The sequence below is a fragment of the Penicillium coprophilum genome, assembly GCF_028826855.1.
Source record: "Penicillium coprophilum strain IBT 35676 chromosome Unknown utg000005l_segment0_segment0, whole genome shotgun sequence".
NCBI lineage: Eukaryota > Fungi > Ascomycota > Eurotiomycetes > Eurotiales > Aspergillaceae > Penicillium > Penicillium coprophilum.
In genome coordinates, this window is record NW_026622724.1 from 2,616,719 (window position 1) to 2,641,908 (window position 25,190).

At 48.2% G+C, this 25,190-nt stretch overlaps 13 protein-coding genes across 13 annotated transcripts; 8 read left to right on the forward strand and 5 right to left on the reverse strand.

The window, feature by feature from the left end:
* Positions 1-341: 341 nt before the first annotated feature.
* On the forward strand, positions 342-1,210 carry N7500_008523 (uncharacterized protein; the record flags this gene model as incomplete). The annotated part of the gene is made up of 2 exons (XM_056679667.1): positions 342-991; positions 1,045-1,210. The coding sequence occupies 2 exons, from the start codon at positions 342-344 to the stop codon at positions 1,208-1,210; spliced, it is 816 nt and encodes a 271-aa protein (XP_056530039.1).
* Positions 1,211-2,699: 1,489 nt separating this feature from the next.
* N7500_008524 (Acyl-CoA dehydrogenase/oxidase) lies at positions 2,700-4,662 on the reverse strand (the record flags this gene model as incomplete). The annotated part of the gene is made up of 6 exons (XM_056679668.1): positions 2,700-3,226; positions 3,372-3,853; positions 3,909-4,058; positions 4,109-4,228; positions 4,285-4,483; positions 4,539-4,662. The coding sequence occupies 6 exons, from the start codon at positions 4,660-4,662 to the stop codon at positions 2,700-2,702; spliced, it is 1,602 nt and encodes a 533-aa protein (XP_056530040.1).
* A 980-nt stretch (positions 4,663-5,642) lies between these two features.
* On the forward strand, positions 5,643-6,776 carry N7500_008525 (uncharacterized protein; the record flags this gene model as incomplete). The annotated part of the gene is made up of 1 exon (XM_056679669.1): positions 5,643-6,776. One exon carries the CDS (start codon positions 5,643-5,645, stop codon positions 6,774-6,776), a length of 1,134 nt encoding a protein of 377 aa, XP_056530041.1.
* A 92-nt stretch (positions 6,777-6,868) lies between these two features.
* On the forward strand, positions 6,869-7,129 carry N7500_008526 (uncharacterized protein; the record flags this gene model as incomplete). Its single annotated transcript, XM_056679670.1, has 2 exons — positions 6,869-6,927; positions 6,991-7,129. Coding segments are annotated over 2 exons (198 nt in total), but the record flags the coding sequence as incomplete, so codon positions are not given.
* A 31-nt stretch (positions 7,130-7,160) lies between these two features.
* Positions 7,161-8,749, forward strand: N7500_008527 (adenosylhomocysteinase; the record flags this gene model as incomplete). Its single annotated transcript, XM_056679671.1, has 5 exons — positions 7,161-7,199; positions 7,253-7,385; positions 7,436-7,562; positions 7,644-8,245; positions 8,304-8,749. 5 exons carry the CDS (start codon positions 7,161-7,163, stop codon positions 8,747-8,749), a joined length of 1,347 nt encoding a protein of 448 aa, XP_056530043.1.
* Positions 8,750-9,138: 389 nt separating this feature from the next.
* Positions 9,139-10,416, reverse strand: N7500_008528 (Tm-1-like ATP-binding domain-containing protein; the record flags this gene model as incomplete). Its single annotated transcript, XM_056679672.1, has 1 exon — positions 9,139-10,416. The coding sequence occupies one exon, from the start codon at positions 10,414-10,416 to the stop codon at positions 9,139-9,141; it is 1,278 nt and encodes a 425-aa protein (XP_056530044.1).
* A 675-nt stretch (positions 10,417-11,091) lies between these two features.
* Positions 11,092-11,618, reverse strand: N7500_008529 (uncharacterized protein; the record flags this gene model as incomplete). The annotated part of the gene is made up of 2 exons (XM_056679673.1): positions 11,092-11,131; positions 11,194-11,618. 2 exons carry the CDS (start codon positions 11,616-11,618, stop codon positions 11,092-11,094), a joined length of 465 nt encoding a protein of 154 aa, XP_056530045.1.
* Positions 11,619-12,256: 638 nt separating this feature from the next.
* Positions 12,257-13,869, reverse strand: N7500_008530 (uncharacterized protein; the record flags this gene model as incomplete). The annotated part of the gene is made up of 3 exons (XM_056679674.1): positions 12,257-12,264; positions 12,315-13,011; positions 13,075-13,869. 3 exons carry the CDS (start codon positions 13,867-13,869, stop codon positions 12,257-12,259), a joined length of 1,500 nt encoding a protein of 499 aa, XP_056530046.1.
* Positions 13,870-14,251: 382 nt separating this feature from the next.
* Positions 14,252-15,367, forward strand: N7500_008531 (uncharacterized protein; the record flags this gene model as incomplete). Its single annotated transcript, XM_056679675.1, has 1 exon — positions 14,252-15,367. The coding sequence occupies one exon, from the start codon at positions 14,252-14,254 to the stop codon at positions 15,365-15,367; it is 1,116 nt and encodes a 371-aa protein (XP_056530047.1).
* Positions 15,368-16,092: 725 nt separating this feature from the next.
* Positions 16,093-17,325, forward strand: N7500_008532 (uncharacterized protein; the record flags this gene model as incomplete). Its single annotated transcript, XM_056679676.1, has 1 exon — positions 16,093-17,325. One exon carries the CDS (start codon positions 16,093-16,095, stop codon positions 17,323-17,325), a length of 1,233 nt encoding a protein of 410 aa, XP_056530048.1.
* A 1,273-nt stretch (positions 17,326-18,598) lies between these two features.
* N7500_008533 (NAD(P)-dependent alcohol dehydrogenase) lies at positions 18,599-19,685 on the forward strand (the record flags this gene model as incomplete). The annotated part of the gene is made up of 2 exons (XM_056679677.1): positions 18,599-19,198; positions 19,257-19,685. 2 exons carry the CDS (start codon positions 18,599-18,601, stop codon positions 19,683-19,685), a joined length of 1,029 nt encoding a protein of 342 aa, XP_056530049.1.
* Positions 19,686-20,028: 343 nt separating this feature from the next.
* Positions 20,029-21,895, reverse strand: N7500_008534 (serine hydrolase domain-containing protein; the record flags this gene model as incomplete). Its single annotated transcript, XM_056679678.1, has 4 exons — positions 20,029-20,845; positions 20,926-21,199; positions 21,254-21,307; positions 21,358-21,895. The coding sequence occupies 4 exons, from the start codon at positions 21,893-21,895 to the stop codon at positions 20,029-20,031; spliced, it is 1,683 nt and encodes a 560-aa protein (XP_056530050.1).
* Positions 21,896-23,299: 1,404 nt separating this feature from the next.
* On the forward strand, positions 23,300-24,237 carry N7500_008535 (SDR family NAD(P)-dependent oxidoreductase; the record flags this gene model as incomplete). Its single annotated transcript, XM_056679679.1, has 2 exons — positions 23,300-23,351; positions 23,402-24,237. 2 exons carry the CDS (start codon positions 23,300-23,302, stop codon positions 24,235-24,237), a joined length of 888 nt encoding a protein of 295 aa, XP_056530051.1.
* Positions 24,238-25,190: the final 953 nt, after the last annotated feature.

Here is a 25,190-nt window from a genome sequence, read left to right on the forward strand (position 1 = left end):
TGGGCGAGGTCCTTAACTACACTAGGCATGAAATGCACATTCCACGCTATCAAAATGGTTCACCGGTTAATTGCCCTGGACTGTATGTTGTAGGAATACTATTCCACTGCTTGAATCCTGGTGTAACTTTTTCATACTAGCCCCTAGAGACTCAAATCTTCCCTGTTTGATTGAGTCGTGCAGATGGCAAAGTCACACTTGTATCACCACGCTGCGCAAAATGATCTGCATACTACACGAGCCGGCTGTTGATAACATAAAAGACAAGGTCCCAGCTACTTGGAGTTTTGTTCAAACCTCAACTTGGGGCCAAGCAATAAGCACACAAACATAATCTGACAATGGAGCCAGCAACTGTCACCGTATCCCGGAAAATTGATACCGGATCATTGATCTATCATGGAATTCCATACCTAATCATCCTTCTCTATCACACTCGACGACACGTACGAGTGTACAGCTCCAAGTTCTCCAAGAACAAGACATGTCTCTACATACATATCAGCACTGGGATCATCGAATCGGCCCGATACCACATCACCAAGGCCCGACATGGTAATGACGATCTCCTCCCCGGAATAATGGACGTGATTTCCTGCCTCATCTGGTCATGGTCCAGCGTGATCCTGGTCAAGACGCTTCGTCGCGGCGATCCACTGACCACTCGCCCTCCTTACCAAGTTGCTGCGTTTATGCGCCCAGTCGTCTGCATCACATCTTACTTCCTCAAGTCACCCAGCCTACACAGAGTGTCTATATCTGCGCTTGATAGCTTCGTGTATGCCCGATTGGCAATCTTTTTCCTAATATATACACCCTATCTCCCCGGATACTCGTACAGCACGATTTACTCGTTTTCCATTCCCCTGGCTGCGCTTTTCAGTGTTTATTCGAGTCGTGTTCGTGGTGCCTCTTTGCTGTTTTTCCTCTTCACGGCCTATGTTGCGAAGTTGAATAAGTGGGTGACGCAGAGATCAAGAGCCTTGCAGGGGTAAGTTATGGCGCTCCGGTCCTCGGTGAACTTGTTCTAACTTCATGGGAAAGGTCTCAACCTGAGTCACATTTTGATCTACTTGAAAGATATCTTCTTACTGGGTTGCTCTATCTTGGCTTCGCCGAGTTGGAGACCCTGCGAGAAGTTACCAGGAGCGACGCGTTGACGAAGCCTATCGATGATGAGTATGTGCCGAAATCGGAACGTATGAGCTGATGCTTAGTGCCAATATTGGTTATGAGCGGGGCATGGGATATTTGCCTTGATTTGCTGGGTGTTTTGCACCGTTCTCAGCTTCTGGAGATAAGTGCATGCATGAGCCAGCTTCAAATTCATCACATGCTGGGCTCGAAGCAAAATTGGGAGTTCATTTGCAACACGTCATTACAAAATAAATGAGGGTTCGTATTATGTCTATATAAGATAGAACGGTCGTTTTCTTCTGTTTTCCATTCCTAGGATTTTGTGCGAAATCAGATGTCGGCCAGATGATATGACCTACGTGACAGTTTATAGTGGAGACCAGGATTAAGTTACGAGATATAGACACCTAAGTCTCTATTCATACTCCTATATCTCATGCCATGAATAGTGAACTAACTGTTCATAGTGTAACATGAACATTTTGTTGAATTACAAGTTGTTAGGCTGGCCTCGTCATTAGAGGCTGGTCCTTTTAGATAGATAGATACTACTTTAGCCTGTAAAAGAGGATCTACGTCAGCATTTAGATGTTACACGTGATTAGAGTTAGGGAGGTATTCGTATAACGGTTTGCCTCCCAATCTAGGTATGCGTGCGATTCTTCCTTCTTGACTCAGATGCTATCTTGCTAGGATCCACAGCACGTATACCATTCTGCAGGTTTCTTCAAGCCTTCGATGGCCTCCACGTACTACCCGGGTCTTGGCCTTTCCCGATCTGACTGACGTGCATATGCACCCAAATTCAAGATGGGTATCCCATTCCGGTGATCCACGCATCAAAGCCCAAGGGAAAAGCATAATATCTCTTCATATTATCACATCCGTCTTTTGCATACTAAACATTGAATAGAGTACCTAGAAATACTCTACTAGGTTTTAGTCACACTGGAGGATAGTGATGACCGGCCAGTCACTCAGAAGCCCTACAGCTTTGGAGAGGCCATTTGATTCATTAGCGCATGAAATGGCAGAAAGTTTAACTGCTGTGAATCTCAATGTCTGTGCATAAGACGCGGATATTTCAATCCCTGCAATATCATCAATTTCTCATGCCGGAAGGTTGAAGGATTACTATACTTGATGCGCTTTACCGGGTATCTCATGTGGATCCAATCGACATCTGCTATCTGGGGCCGTACTCTGATGGTACGTGTTTAAGATATAGGCATCTATCTCGTGGCGCTGTCTGAACGCTTGCCCTTCTATCTGTGAATCTCACTAGAATAGCATGACATGGTGGAATCTTCGAAATTTGAGGGGGAAAAGATCAACATGGCACTAGTTCCGGTCTCTTGGCCTAAGGGTTAAACGGCGAAACTAGCTCTATATTCACATGAAGGGTATCAAAGGAGAAAAAGAAACAAAGGCACTAGATTCAAGAATTGGATTTGTAACTTGAAATATGAGTTTGATCAAACAGAGATAGACACAAAGCTGAAATAAAGTAGAAACCTGTTATCGGATTACCTCCCACCATAAATCAGTGTATCGTACTGATCTCAAAGCTTGGCCCAACCACTTGACAGACCAATGTTGGTCTTACCATTTCCAGTCTTGGTCTCCAGTTGATCGACAAATTGATCCCACGATGTCTGTGATATAATAGGTGCAGTGCAGTAGGGCCCAGCACCAGTCTCATCGAGCAATTTATCTAAGCGAGGCAGCACAGCGCTGAGCCTTTTGGCTTCCATTTGATACATATGTTCACGGGTCAGCGTAGCATTTTGAACAAACCAGCTCTGATCCTGCAGCATGACCCCGATTTCATATAGGGCCACTAAGTCAGTATCGACCTTGGCCTCTATTGCAGCTTCATAGGCTATCCGACACCCTATAGCGTGGACAAAGTCTTGTGATCTTGGCAATATCAAGCGGTCGAACTCCTCTCCACGGTGGCCTCCTGAATTGGACTTGGACATCCTGCGAAGCTCATCAAGTAGCCCTTGTTCATGCTTTGCTAAATACGACGTTGGATTCTTTGGAGGCGGCATTTTGTATCGATTTAATAGAAGCTCCGATGTCAATCCTATAATTGAATGAATACACCAAGTCAAATGATCTGAAAAGAGAGGGACCCATACGGATGCTCAACACTAGGGTATCTCCCTCAGCTATCGATATCCCCCGCGTTTCTAACATCGACTCAATAATATGATTGTGTTCAAACAAACCCTGCGCTCCACATCGCTCCGAGAGGTTGAAAAGACAGGTTTGGCATGCTTTGCTCAAAACAACCTTGAGTGAAGCCGCAACGGCATGTTGGACCGGATCTGTCAGATTGGGGTCTTGGAAGTGCTGAATGCTCTTTTGAGCATACGCTTCAAAAACAAAGATTTGAGCCAATCCATGCAGGATGGGGGCATGTTGAGTTCGGAAAGAGATAATGGGCTTGGGCTTCTGGTCTGGCCCCAAAATATGCCGACGCTGGCTATATTTTCCTGCAACGTAAACACACCGTTTCATCACCGGAACCATAGTTAGTGTCAATCCAAGCGTACCAACTGCAATGCGCCAGATGGTTGACAAGAAGTGCTTGCGCATATCCTTTGGCTTATCCAGGGTTCCTAAAAGAGCTGAATGGGGTAGGCGGACATGATTAAAACTCGTGATAGCATGATCCAACGGTTTCGACGCTGCTCGCCTGGGGAGCAACCTAAATGGTGTTAGTTCCTATCTCTTCCATGTACGCATCCCTTTTTCATACGCACTTCGAAGTCACACCCTCAAACATCTCGTTTCCATCGTTGAGCCAAGTAATGAATGGTCTTATGCCACGATTCTCGCCAGAAACAACCAATTGGGCAAAGACCATCGCAACTCGTGGGAAACCCTTTAATGGGAAAGATGGCGGCATAATCCTGATATTATAAACGAAATGTCACAGTTTGAGGAGAGTGTTTGAGCTTACTTCGATCCATTGGGGCTAGGAGTGTGTAGGTCGAACTCTCCAGTTGGGAGCATTGTTGCAGTTGTTTCCAAATTCCTCGCATCTACACCATGCCCAACCTCGGCGACCATATACTGCGCCCTAGTCCGCCAAATTAGTATTAATACGTGAGGAGTTATCAAAGGCTCTACACTGACGATATCTCAAATTTCAGGATCTTATCCAAGAGTTCTCGGTATTGCGGTTGCTTTTCTGCAAAGGGTGACAAGGTCCCTGCTGCAAGGTTGAGTTGAATAGTCATTAGGGTAAGTGCAGCGAAGTCTACAGTTCCAATCAGATCCAGATGAAATTTCCAGAACTTCTCAGTGCACTGAAGGACATCTACCAATGTCATTCCTAGATTGGTGGGTTAGCTTATTTGAAGATTGGAGATAGGGGATAGTCTTCTAACCGTAAGCTTTGACAATAGCAGCAGCCCGCCGGTAGGTAAGGTGGACTTTCTCAGAATCGACACTATCGCCCGGAGTGACCTTGAACATGGGTAGACGAAGTAGTTCGAGGGTTGGAGAAGACATTTTTTTCAGTGGTAAATTCCGTGACTACCGAGGATGCACGATCGAGTTATGCGGAGAATTTGTATCAATCGTAAGTAAGGGGGTCCATCATCTTCACAATGAACTGTAGTTAATATTCTACTTTATAAACGAAAGACATGGGCTGAGTTGGTATCTGATTCGATACGTTCACATCAGAGAGGTTAGATAGATGGGGACCTGATTTGCTACAAAATATAAAAACCTTGATCAATGCATATGCTTGTTTAGGGAATTTGGAGACGTCTCTTCTTACACGACGTCCACATCATCTCGATCAATGCGGCTGCTTGCCTAGGAATCCAAACCAGCGGTGTAACGAAAGAAGTCTATCTCTCGCAGCCATTTGTTCTCACTGGATCTTCCTGTAGACATGAATCAATAAAGCTCCACTCATATAATAGGCTGTACAACATAGTATACGTACATCTATAAATTCAAAATATATAGTTACGATCTACACAGACATATTCCTATTGTGGACTAAATAACAGAACATGCAGCCCAAAGGCCCTGTTGATGATGCAATTTTGCATGCCCTATGAGAGGAAAGGACATGCTGCTGACTCCAGAGAGCCAGTTTCATTTGCAGGATCGATACTAAATCCCGAGGCTACCATGTAGGTCAAGAGGGGGCTTGGCTTACCAAACGATCACAGATCTCCAATTCTCCGAGAAGATAAATACAAAATTCCATTTCACAAAGTGTCTGCCTACGTTGTAAAGAACTGGGAAGGATATCCGAAAAGTCCACCGCGAAGATTGCTGGAGAGATCGCCGAAAAGAGTGTCTAAAAGGCCAGGAGGCATCACAAGGCCGCATCAGCGACCATCTATTCTGGTTACATATGTATATTGTAAAGTTAATATATAGTCCCACTCATTCTCACTTCGCCACAGGCAGTAACTAACGAAAGATCATTTCCGCCTACAATCTATACAGCATAGATGACTTCAACGACAATGGCAAAGTTTCAGCATGCTCTACAAGATGCAAAGCACATAACAGAGCGCATAAATGATGCACCAAAAATAACTATTGAAAATTTCATCGGATATATCTCGGTGCCAGTTGGACTAGCTGGTCCTCTGTCGATAAAAAACTCCGATGGCACCAGTACCGCAACCTATGCTCCAATCGCTACTACTGAGTCTGCCATCATTGCAAGCTGCAGCAGAGGCTGCAAGGTTCTAAATGAATCTGGCGGAGGGCAGTTTCACGTTCTGGGGGAAGCGATGTCTCGCAGTCCAGTGTTTCGATTCAATTGTACCCAAGACGCGATTGATTTTACCCATCGCGTGGAAGATCTCTGGGATCCCATCGTTAAGGCCGCAGAATCCACGAGCCGCTACGCCCGTCTTCTGAAAATGACCCCTCATGTTATCGGCTCCAATGTGCACTTGCAGTTTGACTACACATGTGGGGATGCAGCAGGCCAAAATATGGTCACGATTGCTACTCAGAGTGTCTGTGATTGGCTTCTTGCTTCCACAAAAGATCTAGAGCTGAAGATCACGGGTTTCCTAATTGAAGGCAACATGGCGCCGGACAAAAAGCCATCATGGGGAACTGTCAGCTCGACCAGAGGTGTTGGGGTCATCACATGGACCTCTCTCTCTGATACGGTATGCCGTGCCGTTCTCAGGTGCACGACCGAGAGCCTGTACCACACTTTCTGCACAATGCGAGAAGGAGGAATTCGAAATGGTCAATTCGGCTCCAATATCAACGTGGCCAATGTGGTCACAGGTATCTTCATCGCGACTGGTCAGGATGTCTCAGCAGTTGCCGAAGGACCTTGGGGACATTTGACCCCAGAGTATGATCATGAGTCTCGTCAGCTGAAATTGACCCTCTATTTCCCATCTCTACCCGTTGGCACTGTTGGAGGTGGCACCGGATATGAAACACAGCGAGAAGCCCTTGGTATTATGGGATGCAGTGGCCCTGGTATGAAATTCCGTTTAGCGGGTCTGATTGCCGCCTTTGCTCTCGCACTTGAAATCAGTACTGGAGCGGCCGGAGCAAACAATACTTTCACCAAAAGTCATGAGCGACTCGCGCGTGTAAAGCAAGGGAATGACAGTAAGCTGTGAATAGCTCAATGCAATGAATCAATAGTTTTATGAGGGTATATCTCTGTCTCCCAAGGACGTAGGTGTCTCAGCGCGCATTCTGACTAAGCAGGGACCCCGCCATCAGTCAGCCCACTAGGTCGTACGGAGACCAAAATGTTGAGAAGTACCGGTACCTGACCGTACACGTTAAAATTGCACTAAAAGACCGTACCAGGTACTTGCCACGTTCCAGGACTTTTGGCGATCCCTCACTAAGCGGAGAGTTTTCCTTCCCCTCTATTATTCTCCTTTTCCCTCTTTCTCTTCCTTCTCTCATTCATACACCCTTTGGTCAGTCAATTCCTACACTTTTGTCTGGTCTTTCTCACTAATATCTCATAGTTTTTGAATACATACTACATAATGGCTGCCCCCGCACAGAAGTTCAAGGTCGCTGACCTCGTATGTCTCTCTCAACCTATTTTTTTTCTCTCCTCCCATTGACCATTCTTTAGTCCCTGGCTGCCTTCGGTCGCCGCGAGATCGAGCTCTCCGAGGTTGAGATGCCCGGTCTCATGGCCATCCGTGAGAAGTACGGTGCTGACCAGCCCCTCGCTGGTGCCCGCATCGCTGGTTGTCTCCACATGAGTATGTTGATCTATCACAAAAAGCAAAACTTATGCTGACCGCTTCCCCAGCCATCCAGACTGCCGTCCTCATCGAGACCCTCACTCACCTCGGTGCTGAGGTCACCTGGACCTCTTGCAACATCTTCTCCACCCAGGATCACGCCGCCGCTGCCATTGCCGCCGCCGGTGTCCCTGTGTAAGTTTTCGTCCCTTCCGAGATCTTTCTTGAGATTTCACACCTGTTAGATGGAATTTGTCTAATCGTTTTAATCTACAGCTTCGCCTGGAAGGGTGAGACCGAGGAGGAGTACCAGTGGTGCTTGGACCAGCAGCTCCAGGCCTTCAAGGATGGCAAGAAGCTCAACCTCATCCTTGATGACGGTGGTGACCTCACCTCCCTCATCCACACCAAGTACCCCGAGATGCTCGATGACTGCTTCGGTGTCTCCGAGGAGACCACCACCGGTGTCCACCACCTGTACAAGATGCTGAAGGAGAACAAGCTCAAGGTTCCTGCCATCAACGTCAACGACTGTGTCACCAAGTCCAAGTTCGACAACCTTTACGGTTGCCGTGAGTCCCTCATCGATGGTATCAAGCGTGCCACCGATGTCATGATCGCTGGTAAGGTCGCTGTCGTTGCCGGTTACGGTGATGTCGGCAAGGGCTGTGCCCAGGCTCTCCACTCCATGGGTGCCCGCGTCATTGTCACTGAGGTCGACCCCATCAACGCCCTCCAGGCCGCTGTCCAGGGTTACGAGGTTAACACCATGGAGGAGGCTGCCCCTATCGGTCAGATCTTCGTCACCACCACCGGCTGCCGTGACATCCTTGTTGGCCGTCACTTCGAGGCCATGCGCAACGACGCCATTGTCTGCAGTAAGTTATTTTGACTCGTAAAATGTTCGTTTTTACCTCCGTACTAACATTTGTCCAGACATTGGTCACTTCGATATCGAGATTGACGTCGCCTGGTTGAAGGCCAACTCCCAGTCCGTCCAGAACATCAAGCCCCAGGTTGATCGTTACCAGCTCAACGGCAAGAACATCATTCTCCTCGCCGAGGGTCGTCTTGTCAACCTTGGCTGTGCTACCGGCCACTCTTCCTTCGTCATGTCCTGCTCTTTCTCCAACCAGGTCCTTGCTCAGATCGCTCTCTTCAAGGCTGAGGATGCTGCTTTCGGCAAGAAGTACGTTGAGTTCGGTGCCGGTGGCCGCAAGCCCGTCGGTGTCTACGTTCTGCCCAAGCAGCTCGACGAGCAGGTCGCTCGCTGCCACTTGGCCCACGTCAACGCCAAGCTCACCGAGCTGACCCCCGTCCAGGCCGAGTACCTCAGCCTCGATGTCAACGGCCCCTTCAAGCCCGAGATCTACCGTTACTAATTTCTTTATTTTTCAACCGCGATCGATGATTTTTTTGGGAAATAGACTTTCAACATGATTCGACGATGTTATGATTGGCATTTCGAGTTCTCCATCAACTAAGAACTCAAAAGTGGTTGTCCTTCAACGGCATAAAAAGTGGCCTGCACCGGGGATGGTGTGTTTCTAATGTTTTGTTTTGGCGTGGGATGACCTGGGATGGTCTTGCATTCAACACTGCTTTGCGCATGGGATTTTATCTTTGATACCTCTGGTGTGTAGGCCTCCATGGGCCGATTGTGACGGTGTAGTACTTCAACAATAGAAGCTATGCGTCAACATTTTTTTATTTCTTGTGTAGTTGCTCTTGTAGACAATCTCTGATCATATGTCTGGCCATGAAACGTGATCTATTCTCCACGGATCAATTTGACCAGCTCATCTGCTGCCGCCACTGCAAACTCGGGATTATTGATGTCACGCACATCTCGCACGACTGTTATCCCACTGCCCTCCAATTCCTTCTCCAGAGTAGAGAACAATGTCTCATCGGCCTCTGGATCGTAGAATGGCTGTCCCGGAATATCCAACATGCTCAGTCCACCAACAGGCAGAATCATCTTTGTCCGCCTCAACTCTCCTTTCTCCCTCGGCTCCCGCAACAAGTTCTTTGCTATAAACCTCCCAATATCCTCACACTCCTTCATATTAGTCCGCACAAGCGTAACAGCCGCATTATGCTCATGCAACCGCCTCCCCTCCCGAAACGCACCAGGAACACTCCCCATCTCACCAAAATTAACCATATCACAAGCCCCAACACTAACAACCCTCGGAATATTCCGCGCCGTAGCCGCAGTCAACCGCTCAGCTCCAGCACTAAGCACCCCACCAACAACCTCATCCGCGATCTCCGTGGTCGTCAAATCAAGCACCGCATCAATCTGCCCCTCCTTCACAAGCCTCTCCAACGCCCTGCCCCCAGACCCCGTAGCATGAAACACATAAACCTCACAACCCTTCAGCTCCTCCTCAAGACGTTCCCGCGCACGCATTACACAAGGTGTCGTCACCCCGAACATGGATATCCCGATACTCACAGAAGATGTCTCCACGGCCTCCTGCTTCTTCTTGTTCTGCTGCCGCTTGAAATACGCGCTCGCCATCCCCGCAATCCCCCCAGCGGCGTTGTCAAGAACACCCTCTAACACACGGTTCCGGCCCGCAATGTCCACAACGCTGTACATCATGCTGATATTTGTTTCCCCGATATACGGGCCCACGTCCCCGGATGCCATTGTTGACACAAGTAGTTTGGGGAATCCGATTGGTAGTGCGTCGCGCATCACCGCTGCTGCCAGTGAGGTACCGCATGACCCGCCTATGCCTATGATACCGTGGATTTGGTGGGACTCGTAGAGGGAGGTTGTTTTCTGTGTGGCGTAGGGTGTGAGGGTGGTGATGTACTCGGCTCGGGGGAGGGTTGTTAGATCTGGGATTGGGTTTGAGGGAGTGGAGAGGGCGCTTTGGGGGATGTTGATTTCTTGGTGGGTAATTAGGTTGCGGCCGATGTCCATCAAGAGGACTGTGGCGGTTGTGGATTCGATTTGGGATTTTGTGTAGAGCAGTTCGGGGAGTTTGGTATCGCATGTTCCTAGGAGGAGGATTGTGGGGGTGTTTGGGGACATTTTGGTTTAATTTGAGGATTTGGATTGAGTCGACAGTACGAGAAGTCGAGTTCAACTTGAGATGGAACGAGAAGTGGGAAGTGGGGGGGGGAACTCTAGTGGGGTCCATCGTGACATGTTCTATGCACGTCGTATACAACTCACTGGAACGGTATTGCCATGAGATTGCAAGTATTTCTCACGTATAGTCTTTTGGGATACTTGGAGATGGCGCTATGGACATAGAAATTTGTCACTATGAATCTGTGTTAGAACGTAGAGTGTGGAAATTATACAAAGTATGCCTAGGATGAACTATATAGTGTATAGGTGGATCTCATACTCGATGCTCGAAGTACATCGTCAAAAATGAACTGTAAAACTGTGTATCTAAAGTACGTAAGAATACCTGACAACAAGACAATTATTCTAGATGGCGAATTTCGAGAGCTGCCAAAAGAAACCATACATTTTAGGTAACAAGTAATGCTCAAGCAAAAGAAGCACAAATGGCTGGAGAATGACGGGGGATATTCAAAGGACTCTCAAGGCGGAATGCAAGCCTCAATATAAACACAAGGATATCCAATATCGTGGACGTGAAATAATGCGGATAGCAGCAACTGTGGCGTATGTATGGAAGGACAATTGTATCCTGCACTGTCAATACCCAAATGTCACACCGATGCGCATCAACTAGAGCTTAGCAGATCTCGCGGCCTTGAATTGACGAATCCTGAATTGAATCAGCCATATATACACATACACATCAAAGAATTTGAAACGTCCGAGACATACTTATCCTCATCCGCTAGCTCGAACAACACATCCTGTGCTCCTTCCCACAGCGTCAAATTCCCAAGCGCAAACAGGCTCTCAGATCCCTCGGTGATAGTCAAGAAATGGTTCGCAGCAAGCGATCCCATCTTGCTTGCGAAGGCTACGCCTCCATAGCAAAAGAGGAACTCCGTCTCCGAGATGCCTCCGGGGTACAAGAGAATCTGACCAGGCGCAGGATGTGCCGTGTGATTTTCAAAGGGCAGGTTGAAATCGGTCTCGCCCAACGGAATCCACATACCCTCACCGCTCCATCGCACATGGATGAGCTTTTGGCGGTATGGGAGGAGAGAACGGAATAGATTGACGGTCTTGGGAGCGGAAGACTCGAGCTTGGCAAGGAATTGGTACGGGCCAGCCGTGATCAGAATGGTAGAGTCTGTCATGTTGGAATTGAACGGGTCTGTGAAGAGAGAATAGGTTTTTGGTGCCGTTCTCTTGCTTTTAACGGTCAAGATTGTTGATGTTTCCCGCGGTCTACAAGTTAGCGTGCTTCCAAGGATCTTGGCGGTTGATCCATCCAATTAGCTTGTAGTTTCCCCGGTGAAATCCACTTGGATATCGCCCTGTTCCACTCGTCAGTGTGCTCTTCTATACAAGTGGGGCGAAATCGCTGCGTTGTACGGAGTTCGGAATTCGAGTTCGGATATCAGATATTCTACATTGTGTGGGACTATGATAGAAGGAAAATGGTCAATTTCAGGCAACATAAAGTGCATTACATATATGACTTTGACAGTGAGTAAATGAAACGGACAGACACAAACTAATTATCCACAAGAAAGTACCAAAGAAAAACGCATTCGTAATCGTTCATTAGATTGACATTGCTGGACTAATATGTCAAAACCCTACCCCGATAAGCTGCCCCGTACTCTAGTGAGTAGACGGCGGCCACACGCGAAACCCATGCAAAAGGCCAGGGGCTTTAACATTGGAGGGATGTCGACGCTTCTTTGTTGAAAGAAGACTCGACCGAGGCTTAGCTGCGTTGGGGTCTGGCGCTAGCTTTCGAGCCTGTGGGCTATTCGACTTGCGAACACGAAACTGATTCGAAGTTTGTTTGGCAAGCTTCTGTATACCCAGCGCTGGTCGATGCTTGACCTGAGGCATAGGCGTCGGAGGTAACTCAGGATGGGCTCTGGCCTCCGGCTTTGGTGGACTAAGTGGCGGGACTCGATTCCGTTGAATCAAAAGCCCTTCTCCACCAAAGCACTTGACTAGCATTTGCGCTGCGGAAGCGCGCTCGTTTGGATCGATTCTCGCCATTTCCTGGATCTCCGGGATCCTTGATGCCATGGAAAAGACAGCTTGGCGGGCCTGCGGGATTGATGTGAAATATTCTAAGCCCTGGCGAAAGCCGTCAAAGTTGAGTGTCCATGCGACTGTTACAAAAAGAGACCAGACATCCATTTTGTGTGACTGGACTCCGTCGTAAACCTCCGGGGCAGTGTACAGCGGAGTCCCGACAGAACTGCGAGCATCAACAGTGCGATTGCATAGGCCGAAATCGCCGAGCTGGAACAAAATAGAGTTCCCACTCCGTAGCATAGTATAAAGAATGTTTTCCGGCTTCACGTCACGATGAACAATGCCGTTCTCGGCCAAGAAATGTATCGCCATAAGAATCTGGTGGAAGGACGATTTGGCGAAGTTGTTTATGGTCCGGACTTCAGACTGGAGAACCAAGGATTGAAGTGTGCCGTCCTTAAGGCCCATGAATATCTCCGCGGTGGGTCCGTCCCAGCCTTGAGAGGTGACAAAATCGATGATGTGCGGCTATGGCAGTGGCAGTTCAGTGCACGGGATTTCAAGAATCAAGTGTATGGAAGGGTCACTCACGTGGCTGATCCGGGATAAAGTCTCGACTTCGCGTTTCAACGCATATCGCAACGACTGCTTCCAACTTGCGTCTTTTGAAGCGTCCTCGGGCTTTTGTATTATCTTAACAGCGAGAAACCTGCCTGTGTCGAGATTGAGAGCCTTGTATACAGTTCCAAACTGTCCAGCTCCAAGTCTGCCACACTTCATGTATCTCATTCTCAGCTGTCGAGGGCCTGGGGTGTGGATTCTGGTCTGCATTTGGGAAGGCGAGCCCGATTCCACCCCATCAGCTGTCAGGGCTAGGCGAGGATCCTCCTCGCAACCGTTTGTCATGGACTCTCGATCTTTGATTATCGCAGTCGTTTTGGCGAAATCTTGATACCATATAAACTCGAATTGAACACTTCCACCACCCATGCTCATACGACTATTCATATCCTTCTGAATGACTACTCGACGAAGACGCCCATGCTCAAATGGCACTGCATCTTCACCGAAAAGCTGCGTTGTCTGACCATTAGACCTGTCGTAGAGCAAGATCACATTGGTGGTCGGCTCGATTTCAAAAGAGCACTGGAGCCTGGAGATGGCGGTGCCCTCTACAAAGATGTCCGCATCTGCACGTCCTAGTGTTGCGATCGTGCGCTGGGATCGTGACCGTATCTGGAAGCCAATGTCGAGGACAGTTGTTCCATCAGGCAACTTCGAAGTAAGGTGTTGGTTCAAAGGATGATTGACGACCTTTTGCGCTTGTTTGTTCAGAGGCTTGAGTGAGAAGAGAGCAAGTCGATGATGATTTGGATAGTACGACATATCAATATAGTATTAACCAAATAAAAGTATTAAACAAAGAGGTATTCAGAAGAATAACGGAAGTCATTATGTAGTTATTTGGCATCGATAACAACACTGTGGCTTAGGCGCTATACCCCGGCAAATTTGGGGGTTGCTGGCTTCAACAATGGTTTCAGGTTGTTTCAACTGAAAAACAAAATCATAGATGCCTAAATAGTGTAGAAGGCGTCGAAGGTTGGCGGGTTATTTATTGGCTATGGTTGTCCGGCAATTCACGCGCTAGTTGCTGCAGCTTAGCGCTCATGTCACACTTGATTCTGTCGCGTCTCTCAATCTCCCCATCTTCCTTCATATTTTCTACCGAATCTCATCTCAATCAAATTCTACCAACTCTCTCGGTATGCAGGACAGTATTAAAACTGACCTAACTACCATTCACTTTGCGGCTGGTAACCTCGCCAAAAGCCCGGGGCTACTTGATGATGATCGTTCATGTCTCGATAGAGACGTATCATATATTCCTCGCCATTCACACTATTCAACAGCTCCTATGAGCCCCGATAGCCTTTCTAGGAAACACCAACGCGAGAGGCAACGACACCGCGATCACCAAAAATGGCAACTCCTGAGAGACCACGAAGCTTCACGCCCCTGTCAGCAATTCGACGCTCAAGTTGACGAAATGGTAACCCGCATAAAGGAAGAGATCAAGAACCGAACATTGGTCATTCCGAACGGGGATACCATGGATAGTCTCGCTTATGACAGAGTGAAAAAGGACTGGGTTGAACAAGGAATTTGGAATGAAGAGTGGTACTGCACACCTTCAGAACAATGGATGCATGAAAAGCCGCTCGAAGCAGTCGAGACAGACATGGTTATCGGGATCCATTCCAGTCCATCGACTGGCAAAAATATACAGGGCGGTCAGGGAGCCAAACAAAAGCCCGGAGACGAGTCATCGCGTCCATTTCATCAATTCATTTATCAGATATCACGGGAGCGCGAACGAATCGAAAGTGATTACGACTTCCCAGGCGCCGCCCCTGTTTCCGCCCCAACCGATATCCACACTAAAGCTTACGAGAATGTGAAAGAGATCTGGATCAAAAGAGGCATATGGAACAACCAATGGGGTATATTGCCTGGATTGGCCTGGAAGCATGAAAGCCCTCTGCACATGCTTGATAACGACTATGACTTGATTCCAAGCCCGACGAAGGCCAGAGGACATGTTCAATTGACTACGGAAACTAGAGCTTTGGTTGTTGATGAGTCCTTTTCTGTCCAAGCAGATCCCTCTTTGGGAGGTGCTCAGGGGACTAGTAAGAGGAAAAGGGCAGCTTCTCCTGTTGACACGAAGATATCAAGACGAAAGGTTTCCCGAACTGTCAACCCGGAACCAGACCCCAGACCCGCAGTGGATAATTCTAGCGACCAATTGGATGTGTCAGAGCAGGGAACTCAGGATACTGGAAGGCGTAGAAGTACGCGCTTACGGAGTAGGGCTAAATAATGTGAAGTGCTTCGCCCACGGTTATCTGAATACGTTATACTCCATACGAACAAATGTCTCTATCGAGTTTGAAGAAATCCCCATGGTGTGTCTAGAATCGAAAAACGGGTTTATTTCCACTCAACCTGCAAGCTCGCGCACCACTTTAGATTCATTCCACACTGGAAAGGTACAAGATTGGACCAAGGGAGCAAATGCCAGAATCTAGGCACCACTGGTTAAACGTACTTGGTATAGGCCGGAAAATAGACATCCAGACGTGTACAAATTCAAATTGAAGCTAGACTGATAGCACGGAAAACGCCTTTGAACTTGACATGGCAAACAGAATATGCAGACAGGACGGCTGTGCATGTTCAGCCCAAAGCCCCTTGATTAAAGCACCAGGCGTCGCATCAATATTGAGCGAAAATAATATCATCAAATCTAAGGGCAGAGCCCACGAGCCCTTATGGGAGAGAGAATCCAATTGACGACACCATTACGGGCGGAGGGCTGGGCCACTTTGAAGAATAATGGAAGACATGAAGACATTATGTAGATATGTATCCATAGCAGCGTCAAGCGCTATACCCCGGCAATATGGGCGTAGTTCGTTTCAAAGATTGTTTCAAGGATGATTATATCTCAACTATGACAATAGCCAAGGCGCTGTCACCTCTCCTTCTCCTTTTTCACCCACTCCTATTAATCTACCTGGACAATCACATTCTACAACTGTCAGCATGAAAGGCATACAAACTGGTATACCTACTATCCACTCTGCGCTCGACAAACTCGACAAACTCGCCAATGATCCGAAACGACTCGATGTTGACCGGTCACGTTTCGACAGAGAGGTATCATATGTTTCCAACCAATCGCACAATTCAACAGCATCTCTGAGTCCCGGTAGCCCTTCCGAAGTGCAACGACGCGAGAGGCAACAGCGCCGCGATCGTGAGAAATGGCAATTGATGAAGGAACACGATGCTTCACGCGCCAATGAGCAATTTGATGCTCAAGTTTACGAGTTAGAAGCTCTGATAATAGAAGAAATTGAGAATCGAACACGTGAAATACCCAACGGGACGAATATGAACAACCTCGCCCATGAGACAGTGAAGAACAAGTGGATGAAACAAGGCATCTGGAATGAAGAATGGGACCATATAGCTCAGCCCTGGTGGGTTTGGATGCATGAAGATTCACCTAAAGCAACTCAAGCACCCTATCTCAATCCGCCCTATAACCTAAAAGGAGAAAAATTGTTGACTACAAGATTGGGGAACAAAAAGGTACCCCGCGGAGACGAGCCCTCGCGCCCATTCCATCAATTCATCTATCAGATATCAGAGGAGCGCGAACGAATTGAAAAGGACTGTGTCGCTTCATCTGGCACCGTTCCTGTTTCCCCCTCAGAGGATGTCAACACCAAAGCTTATGAGACTGTGAAAAGTACATGGCTTAGAAGAGGCATTTGGAATAATCAATGGGGTATATTGCCTGGGATGGCTTGGAAGCATGAAAGCCCTTTGAAGATACCAGATACTGATTGCGAGTTGACTCCAAGTCCGACGGAGTCTAACGAGAAACTTATCTTCAAGCCGGAAGATGGAAGTGCGCTTTCCGATGCGCCTCCATCTGGCCAGGCAGATGGACCTTGTTCCAGCAAGGGAAATAAAAAGAGGAAAGGGGTGGCTGCTCCTGTTGAGAAGGGATCGCTTCTTGCTGGCTCGTTGCCTGCTCAAGCAGACAGCCCCTCTGCAGTTGGTGGCAGGGGAGCTAGTAAGAGGAGAAGGGCAGCCGCTCCTATCGACATGAAAAAGCCAACCCGAAAATTTTCCAAAACCGTCAAGCGTGAGACATCAAGATTCAACCCTGCAGTGGATGACTCGAACCCCCGATTAAATATGCATGAAGGGAGTCGTGATACTGGGAGACGTAGAAGCACACGGGTACGGAATCGGGCTAAATGATGTGAAATACTTGGTCTGTGGCCTTTTGAATGCGTCATGTATCATATGAATCAGTTTTTATTTCAGTCTGTAGAACCGCCCACGTTGTATATTTGATTGAAATTGAGAAGACGGGTTTATTCCTACAAAGTACGATGTTACTGGTAGTGATGGTTGGGGACACATAGCAAACGTATGGATGTACCAAGCAGAAGAAGAACTAGTAAGACGCGCACGACTTTCAATTCGAGGCTCAGGCAATAGTGCGAAGAAATCCAACCAACTTGGCAATATACTAAGATGACAGGATGTTGTATGGAAACCCGAGCCAACAACCCCCTGACCGAAGCACTAGGCTTCAGTGGCAAGCCAAAATTATACCACTAGATAAGTCGGCAATCATCACGAAGCCCGATGCAAGAGCGAGTCCAACGGATCACACCCTACGGGTCCAAGGCTATGCCTCAATAGACCTGCCAATAATCAATGGATTCCCAGTTGGCTTTCATTGCTGTACTAGCACACCACTCAGCCTCAGGGGCTTAGCGCTGTTGGTGCTCGCCCCTACAGAACCGCCAGGAGTCCGCCCCGTAGCCCGAAATAGATGTCTACTCTTACGTTCCCAAGAAGGACTATGCTGTTGGTCGAGAGAATTTTCATATCTGTTTGATTTGCTAGTAGAGGATTGAATTACGAACACCATATATGTCTCACTTTGCATGATATCAGTGTCAAAGAGCCTCTTTTTTCCATATTGGCCCCCATTTGCCCGCCCATTTGTATGGGCCTAAGTGATTCAGCATCTGTAACGGGCTATTTATCCTGTAGTTTTGCTCTACATCGCACGGTCACCCTGTGAAAGTATTCAATATGTTCATGGCCTAGACTTGTCTGCTCTAAGGCTTATTAGCTTCAGGCATCTGCCTCGGCGATGGCGGGTGGACGTATCTTGGACGTCTACAAAATTGGCCCGTAAGACGGAGTTCCTCCGCGTTCTATTCCAATGTCCAGCTAGTCCGTTAATATCGTCCGATTCGTCCGTTCCCATGTGTCCTCAAAGAAGCTCGAGAGAACCTGCTATTCTTGTGCTCCCCACTCTGTCTAGCAGTGGTCGTTTTCTCTTCCTTGCCCCGTCACAATACTAGCCCTTCCTAATCTGTCGTCCAAATCGCGCGACAACGCCATAGACCCCCCCTCCCTCTAGCAGGAGCTGTCCTCTTCTTCATCCATTTACCACACATCAAGAGCAGAAGAAATGACATCGAAAATCAACTTCCCGACCATACCACCAACTATGCGTGCCTGGGTACGCCGCCGGCGCGGCCCAGCTTCTAGCGCGCTCGAGTTAGTCACCGACTATCCAACACCCGACGTGCCGACAGGCTCATCGCCCGACATCCTAATCCGCGTATCAAATGTGTCACTACAGTTCAGCACTGAGTTGATGATGAAGTCACTACCTAACCTGCCCTTCACCGGCCCGTGGGTCCCGGAAATCGAGCTTTCCGGCGTGGTAGTAGCGGCTGGCGAGGGTGCACCGGTAGGAGTACGTGAGCCGGACACACATGTCATTGCCTTCCAGAGCATTCCTCGCACCGTGGTTATGGGCCAAGGTGTGCTGGCAGAATATGTACGACTGCCCGGCTCCCAAGTCGCACGCATCGATAAAAGTGTTGATATGGCATCGGCATCAGGTATCATCGGGTCCGGTAGCACCGCGCTCAAAATGATTCGCACAGCAGGTGTGCGTGAGGGTCTCACGGTGCTGGTAAACGGGGCTAGCGGGTCGGTCGGCTCAGTGCTCGTGCAGCTATGCAAGCTGCGTGGTGCCAAGGTGGTCGGGGTGGCTAGCGGAGGCAACGAGCATATGGTCCGTGATCTGGGCGTAGATGAGGTAGGTGTAGTTGCTAACGTTGCACAAGGAAATGGCTAATTTGCAAGTATTGGAATAGTTCATCGACTACCGCGAACATGAGTCGCTGCCGGCTTACCTGGCGCATCAGTATGGCGGGAAGCCGTTTGACTTTGTGCTCGACTGTGTCGGCACGCAGGCACTTTTCGCCAATTCCCCAGCTTATCTGAAGCCAGAGGGAGCCGTTATCAATATCGGTATGCTTGAGGGTCCATATCTAACGGTGCGCAATGTGCTGCTAAATACCTTCCTGCCCACCTGGCTGGGAGGCGTGCCACGTCGCTATATAATGTTCAGCACGCCACCGTCGTGTGACGACTCAATCTATATAGCGCGACTAGTTGAGGAGGGTCGCTTGCGTGTCCCTGTTGACTCTGTGTTTGAGATGAAGGATGCCATACGCGCCTATGAGCGCATCTCCACAAAGCGGGCGCGTGGTAAGGTCGTGATCAAAGTACGTGACGACTAGCGCATGGGCACGTCGAGGTCGCAAAGCGTCGTACAAAGACTTTATGAAATTTGATTTTTATGTTACTCGGTCTCCAGTGGTGTTAGGCGATATTGGTCACCGCTGGTCGCGGCTTTTGGTAGCTTATATATATGCTCACGTATGTCCTCCCTTTCGCGACACTATAGTTGTTAAGCATATCGCAGACGTATTAGCGCCTATCATTGGATGTGATTATTGGTTTGGTAATAGTTCATTGCAATAGAAAATTGCATATATGTCTGAAAAGGACAGGAGAAAAAACGCATGCACTAAGCTAAATTGGAAGGCCGTACCGTGTACAGGATCGATCCAAAATTTGTCTTCAAGCTCGCTTGAGAACAGAGCCGGTCTGAGGATACTCAATACTGACAAGTCTTCCATCAACCAAATTGAAGATAAACTCATCAGAGGGCCCAGCAAAGTCAAGGTTCATCCACACAAAAGAGTTGTCAAACAGACCACCCTTTCCACCTTCAACAGCCGCACGAGGTTTCATCGGGGGCTCCGGTTCCACCATGCGGTGCGCCACACGAAGCTTGCCCTTAGTCTTGTACAAGGCAGACAGAGACCTCGAGAAGGAATTGAGACCAGTCGGGTAGAGACGCCAATGCGCATTATCGCGGGCGTTCTCGCCCTTAAGCCAGAACGATTTCAGACCAAGCCCAGGACGGCCTCGGTCAACAGACAGCGTGATGTTTGTATCTGGTGACGCTTCGTCGACAAACGTGCCGGCCAGGTTTCGTTTGGCGTTTTCAGTAGCTGCATGTTCGGCGGCGGGTATGAATGTCTCGCCGACTAAGTTGCGGAGGGGCCATCGGGCGGGGGTTGCGGTGAAACCTGCAACCAGGATGGAATAACCGATGCCGTGGTCTGGTGATAGGGCAAAAATGGATGTATAGTCGACGTTACCGCCGGCCTTGGTGTAGAGATCTGAGATCCGGGTACGGTTTGAGCCTGGGGTGACGGGGATCTCGAGACGTGAGATTTCCCATGGAGCACCGACGAGCTCGACTAGACTGCCAGTCCCACTGCTGGGTTTCATCCATTGGGATGTTGTGGCTGGGGAGAGAATCTCGGAGTTCAAGATGGCGAGACCTGCGGCCCGGAGATCTTCAGCGTTGGAATAGTAACTGCCAGTTCTGTGGGGCAAGTCAGTCTGTGGGCCTTTGGAGTATGGAACACCACGTAAAGAAACGCGAATAGGAATGGAGAGACCTACGACGCAACAATTTCCAAGTCACCGCCCCATGAGGTGTTCTTGTCAATACCGCGGCGATCGACGACATTAAGATCCGAGCCCGTTGGAACAGTTGTCGACATGCTCTCCAAGCCTAATGGATTGAAAAGGATTTCTTGGACAGCTTGCCTATAAGTCTTTCCCGAGAGACGTGCAAGTACCTGTCCCAGAATAGCAAAGCCGCCATCAGAATAAACAGCATTTCGGAATGGAGAGATGACTGGCTTTTTCTCGTCACGGAAGAACTTCAAAAGATCTGCGAACGACATAAATTAGCGACTTTGTAGCTGATAGGATTTGTTTCACCCACCTTCTGGTGAAAAGTCCAATGGGTTATCGGGGTTGGCATATTTTTCAATGAAGTCTAACAGTTGAATCAGCACTAGAAATTCACAATCTGACATGAGCACAAACCGGCAACACCCCCAGAACCAGCCTGCTGAGATGCAAGCGCTCCAACGGTGATATCCTCCCAGCGGATTTCCTCCAATGGATCGTCGGCCGAATTACCTGCCAGTTCGGGGAGGTACTTCGTCACAGGGTGACTGAAGACTTCCATACCAGCCTTGGCTATGATTGCATAGACAGTAAAGAGTTTAGTCACACTTCCAATGCGGGAGATGGTCTTGTCGTTAAATTCTCCGGACGTCACAGACTTCTTCGAGTTCTCTCCAACATGCGAATAGCTGTAGATGGATTGATTGGTTGCAGCTGAAAAGACGTCAATGTGGAAAGCCAAGTCAGTGCGATTGAGATCACCGGTTGAGAAGAGGCTATCGATGAGGCCAGGGAATTTCGATTTGGCATGACTGATCGAGGTGGAATTGGAGGGATCAAAGTTGGAGAGGAATGATGGACCGCTGAAGGGGACTTCATCTGTGGCGATGATGCGCGCTGTTGAGGTAGCGGCAAATCCCAATAGGGATGCAATCAATGCTTTGTCGACAAGCATTGTAAAGTCTTCGGTGAGATTCTGTTAAACAATAGGAGACTTGCGTATCAGAAGATTGGGTTGATTCTGTGAAACTTCTGGCAAGCGCTGTGCATCTTATATATCGATAATTGTTGATGATTATTGTGGCTGTAGCACACGTTAATGAAGCACTTACTGAGAGGTATGAACGTAAGCCAAGCCAACCCTTTGTCCATATAGGGTTGATTGCGGCGCCATCCCGGCCATGGTCTCTGTCGAAGAGTTGATGGGCGCACTATAATAAGAAAGGCTGAGTCAACTTGGCCCCAGATCTGCGACAGTGAGGATGAATATGGTGATTTGGTGCGCTCTTGGCGTTCGTGATGGTGAACTCAATCGCGAAAGGCTTAGAAGCTTGGCAGCCACGAGGCAAATAGCGGTGACATCACCTGGATAGATCGATACATGTCGATTGTGGATTTCGTTGTTCACCAAGAAAGTTCTACATATTGTATACACCTTGTTGGGCGCATTGGGTGCATATGCGCGATGCTACGGCGGCCTATAGCCGCTCGATTTTGTATGAAAGCAACAGGTTCGGAGATTTGGAGAAACTGAATTATATGCTCAGTATATATTACAACTACTTCTCACATCTGTGTTGTTGACACAAATGGAGATTAAATCTGGGCCTTTTGAATAAACTGCCTTGTTTGTGATACGTTCTCCTTTCTCATACTTCATGATTTCTCTTAGCAAAAGAGTGTGTTGTATATCTTGGCAAAGACCAGGTACACATCTGGCGCACCGTGTTGCCTATTGCGGAATTTGATCGGCGTGCCACCTGGCGATGGGATACGAGCATGATAATCAGGTCTCTGTATAGACACAACCATTATTGGATATGAGGCAATATGAGCAAACTGAACTATCACTGTCATTTGCAGCCTTTACATGATATATCGCGTGAACGCACATGTTCAAGCAACGAGAAAGAGTTGCAATATCGATGTAGATAGCCAAGGTTTGGCCCCAATGCTTGACGATAATTAGTACGACTATCACCACTCAGTGGAGTCTTACAATAGGACTAGTCCAGACTAATATAAACTGTTGACTAAACGAAAAACGGCCAGCTGGTGGAATACCTGCGAGGTAGCCTGATAAACCAGGAATCAAGGCATCAGCGGAATCAACAAAAATTGGAGAATCGGAGAGTTGGAGAGTTGGAAACTTGGAGATTAGTTGCGGGTGGAATTTCCAAGTCGAATGTGGATGACAACCGGTGGACAACTCGGACCGAAGGTAATTTACCCGCATTTCCACCTCTCTTGAACGGGCAGTTTTCCTCCGCGATGGAACTCTCGGCTAAATAAGAGAGACAATAAAGAGGTGGGAATTCCCCTTGAATATATCTTTGTTCATTGACATTCATCATTCAAAATGACTCGAGTACTTGAAGGGAAATTCGGCATCGTCACTGGCGGCTCGCGGGGTAGATCCTCTCCCCCACATATCGAGACAACTAAGCTGACACGAACACAGGCATCGGCGAAGCAATTGCCCGAAATCTGGCTGAAAAGGGCTGCTCACTACTTTTAAACTTCACCTCGGAGTCCTCCCGCGCCCGCACCGAAGCTCTATGCTCCTCCTTAGCCACAACCCATAACATCAAATGCGAGAGCGTACAAGCCGATCTAAGTCAGCCCGCCGAAGCCGTGACAGCCATTATCGCCGCCGCAAAGGAACATTTCAGCACTGCAGGCGAACTCCAGATCGACATTCTGATTAACAATGCAGGCGTCTCGCAAGACCGGAACCTGAACGACGCCGCCAAGGGCCCCATCGAGGCCGAGCACTTCAACTGGCAATACTCAATCAATGTCCTCGCCCCTCTCCTCCTAACACAGGCCTGCCACCCCTACCTCCCAACCGACCGAAGCGGCCGTATTGTGAGCATCTCCAGTGTATCCTCGTCGCTCGGATTCGTGGGCCAGTCGATCTATGGCGGTACCAAGGCTGCCATTGAAGCCATGACTCGCACCTGGGCACGTGAGCTGGCAGACCGTGCTACGGTAAATGCCGTTAACCCCGGCCCAGTTGTTGGTGATATGTACTTTGCGACCGGAGAGCAGTTCTGGAAGGATATCCAAGGTTATCAGGATAACACGCCGATGAGCAAGTTGGATGTGAATAATCAGGATACTATGAGTCGCTTGACTGATGAGCAGAAGCGGTTGATTCAGGAGAAGATGGGTGGCCGGAGACCGGCTTTCACTAGTGAGGTTGCCGGTGTTGTTGGTATGCTGTGCACGCCTGATGGTCTTTGGTGTACGGGTAGTGTTGTATGTGCTAACGGTGGCATGAAGATGGGTCAATAAGAGAATATAATCAATTGCAATTGCATACCATCTTAGCTTTCTTAGATCTGTCACTGGGAGACCAGCCCCCCACGGTGGCCCCCTGCTTAATCCCTGCCAATTATGCATATATCCTTCGTGTTTCATTGGGAAGAATGCTGTATGATCTCCAGCTTGCCCCACTGAGCAGCACATTCCCGTGTACGGGCGACTATTGGGACCAGCGATACATAACCCTCTCATTGGATACTGCCTTACCGCCTATTATCACCGCTTTTTCGAAGTATATACCCTGATCTCAATTTGTATACTAATTCCTACTTCTCTTTTACTTTTTACACTTATAAGCGTAGATAGCCACTTCTACGGCCTTATGATATCTTTCTTATAGGGCTTTTTAGTGGTCTTTTTAGTGGTCTTTTTAGTGGTCTTTTTAGTGGTCTTTTTAGTGGTCTTTTTAGTGGTCTTTTTAGTAGTCTTTTTAGTAGTTTTCTAATAGCCTTTATAGTGGCTTAGCTATAGTTAGTTCACTAAATTCTCTAAGAATACCTTAAGGAAGGCTTTAAGTAGCTACTAGAGTAAGTGTAGAGAGGTAGTAGAGGGGAAGAGAGAAGGATAATTACAAAGTTAGAAGGCTTTAACGCCGAGGATTTATATAGATATAAACAGCGTCACGTTTAGTGCCGATCTTTTAAGGCCTTATATACTATACTTAACCTAATTTTTTGGGTAAATATCTATTAATGAATGATATATTTCTAAATATAAGTTAGTATATACCTTTAAGCAAATTGATATAATTGTAGAGGCAAAAAGACTGTATACCATGATTTCAGCATAGTACTTGGAAAGTGAGGGTGGGTCAACAATTCTGCCAGGAAATATAAACCAATAAGGGGGTTATGTATCGCTGGTCCCAATAGTCGCCCGTACCCGTGTCTTATTGGTCCTATTGGACGCTGGACCACCGTCTT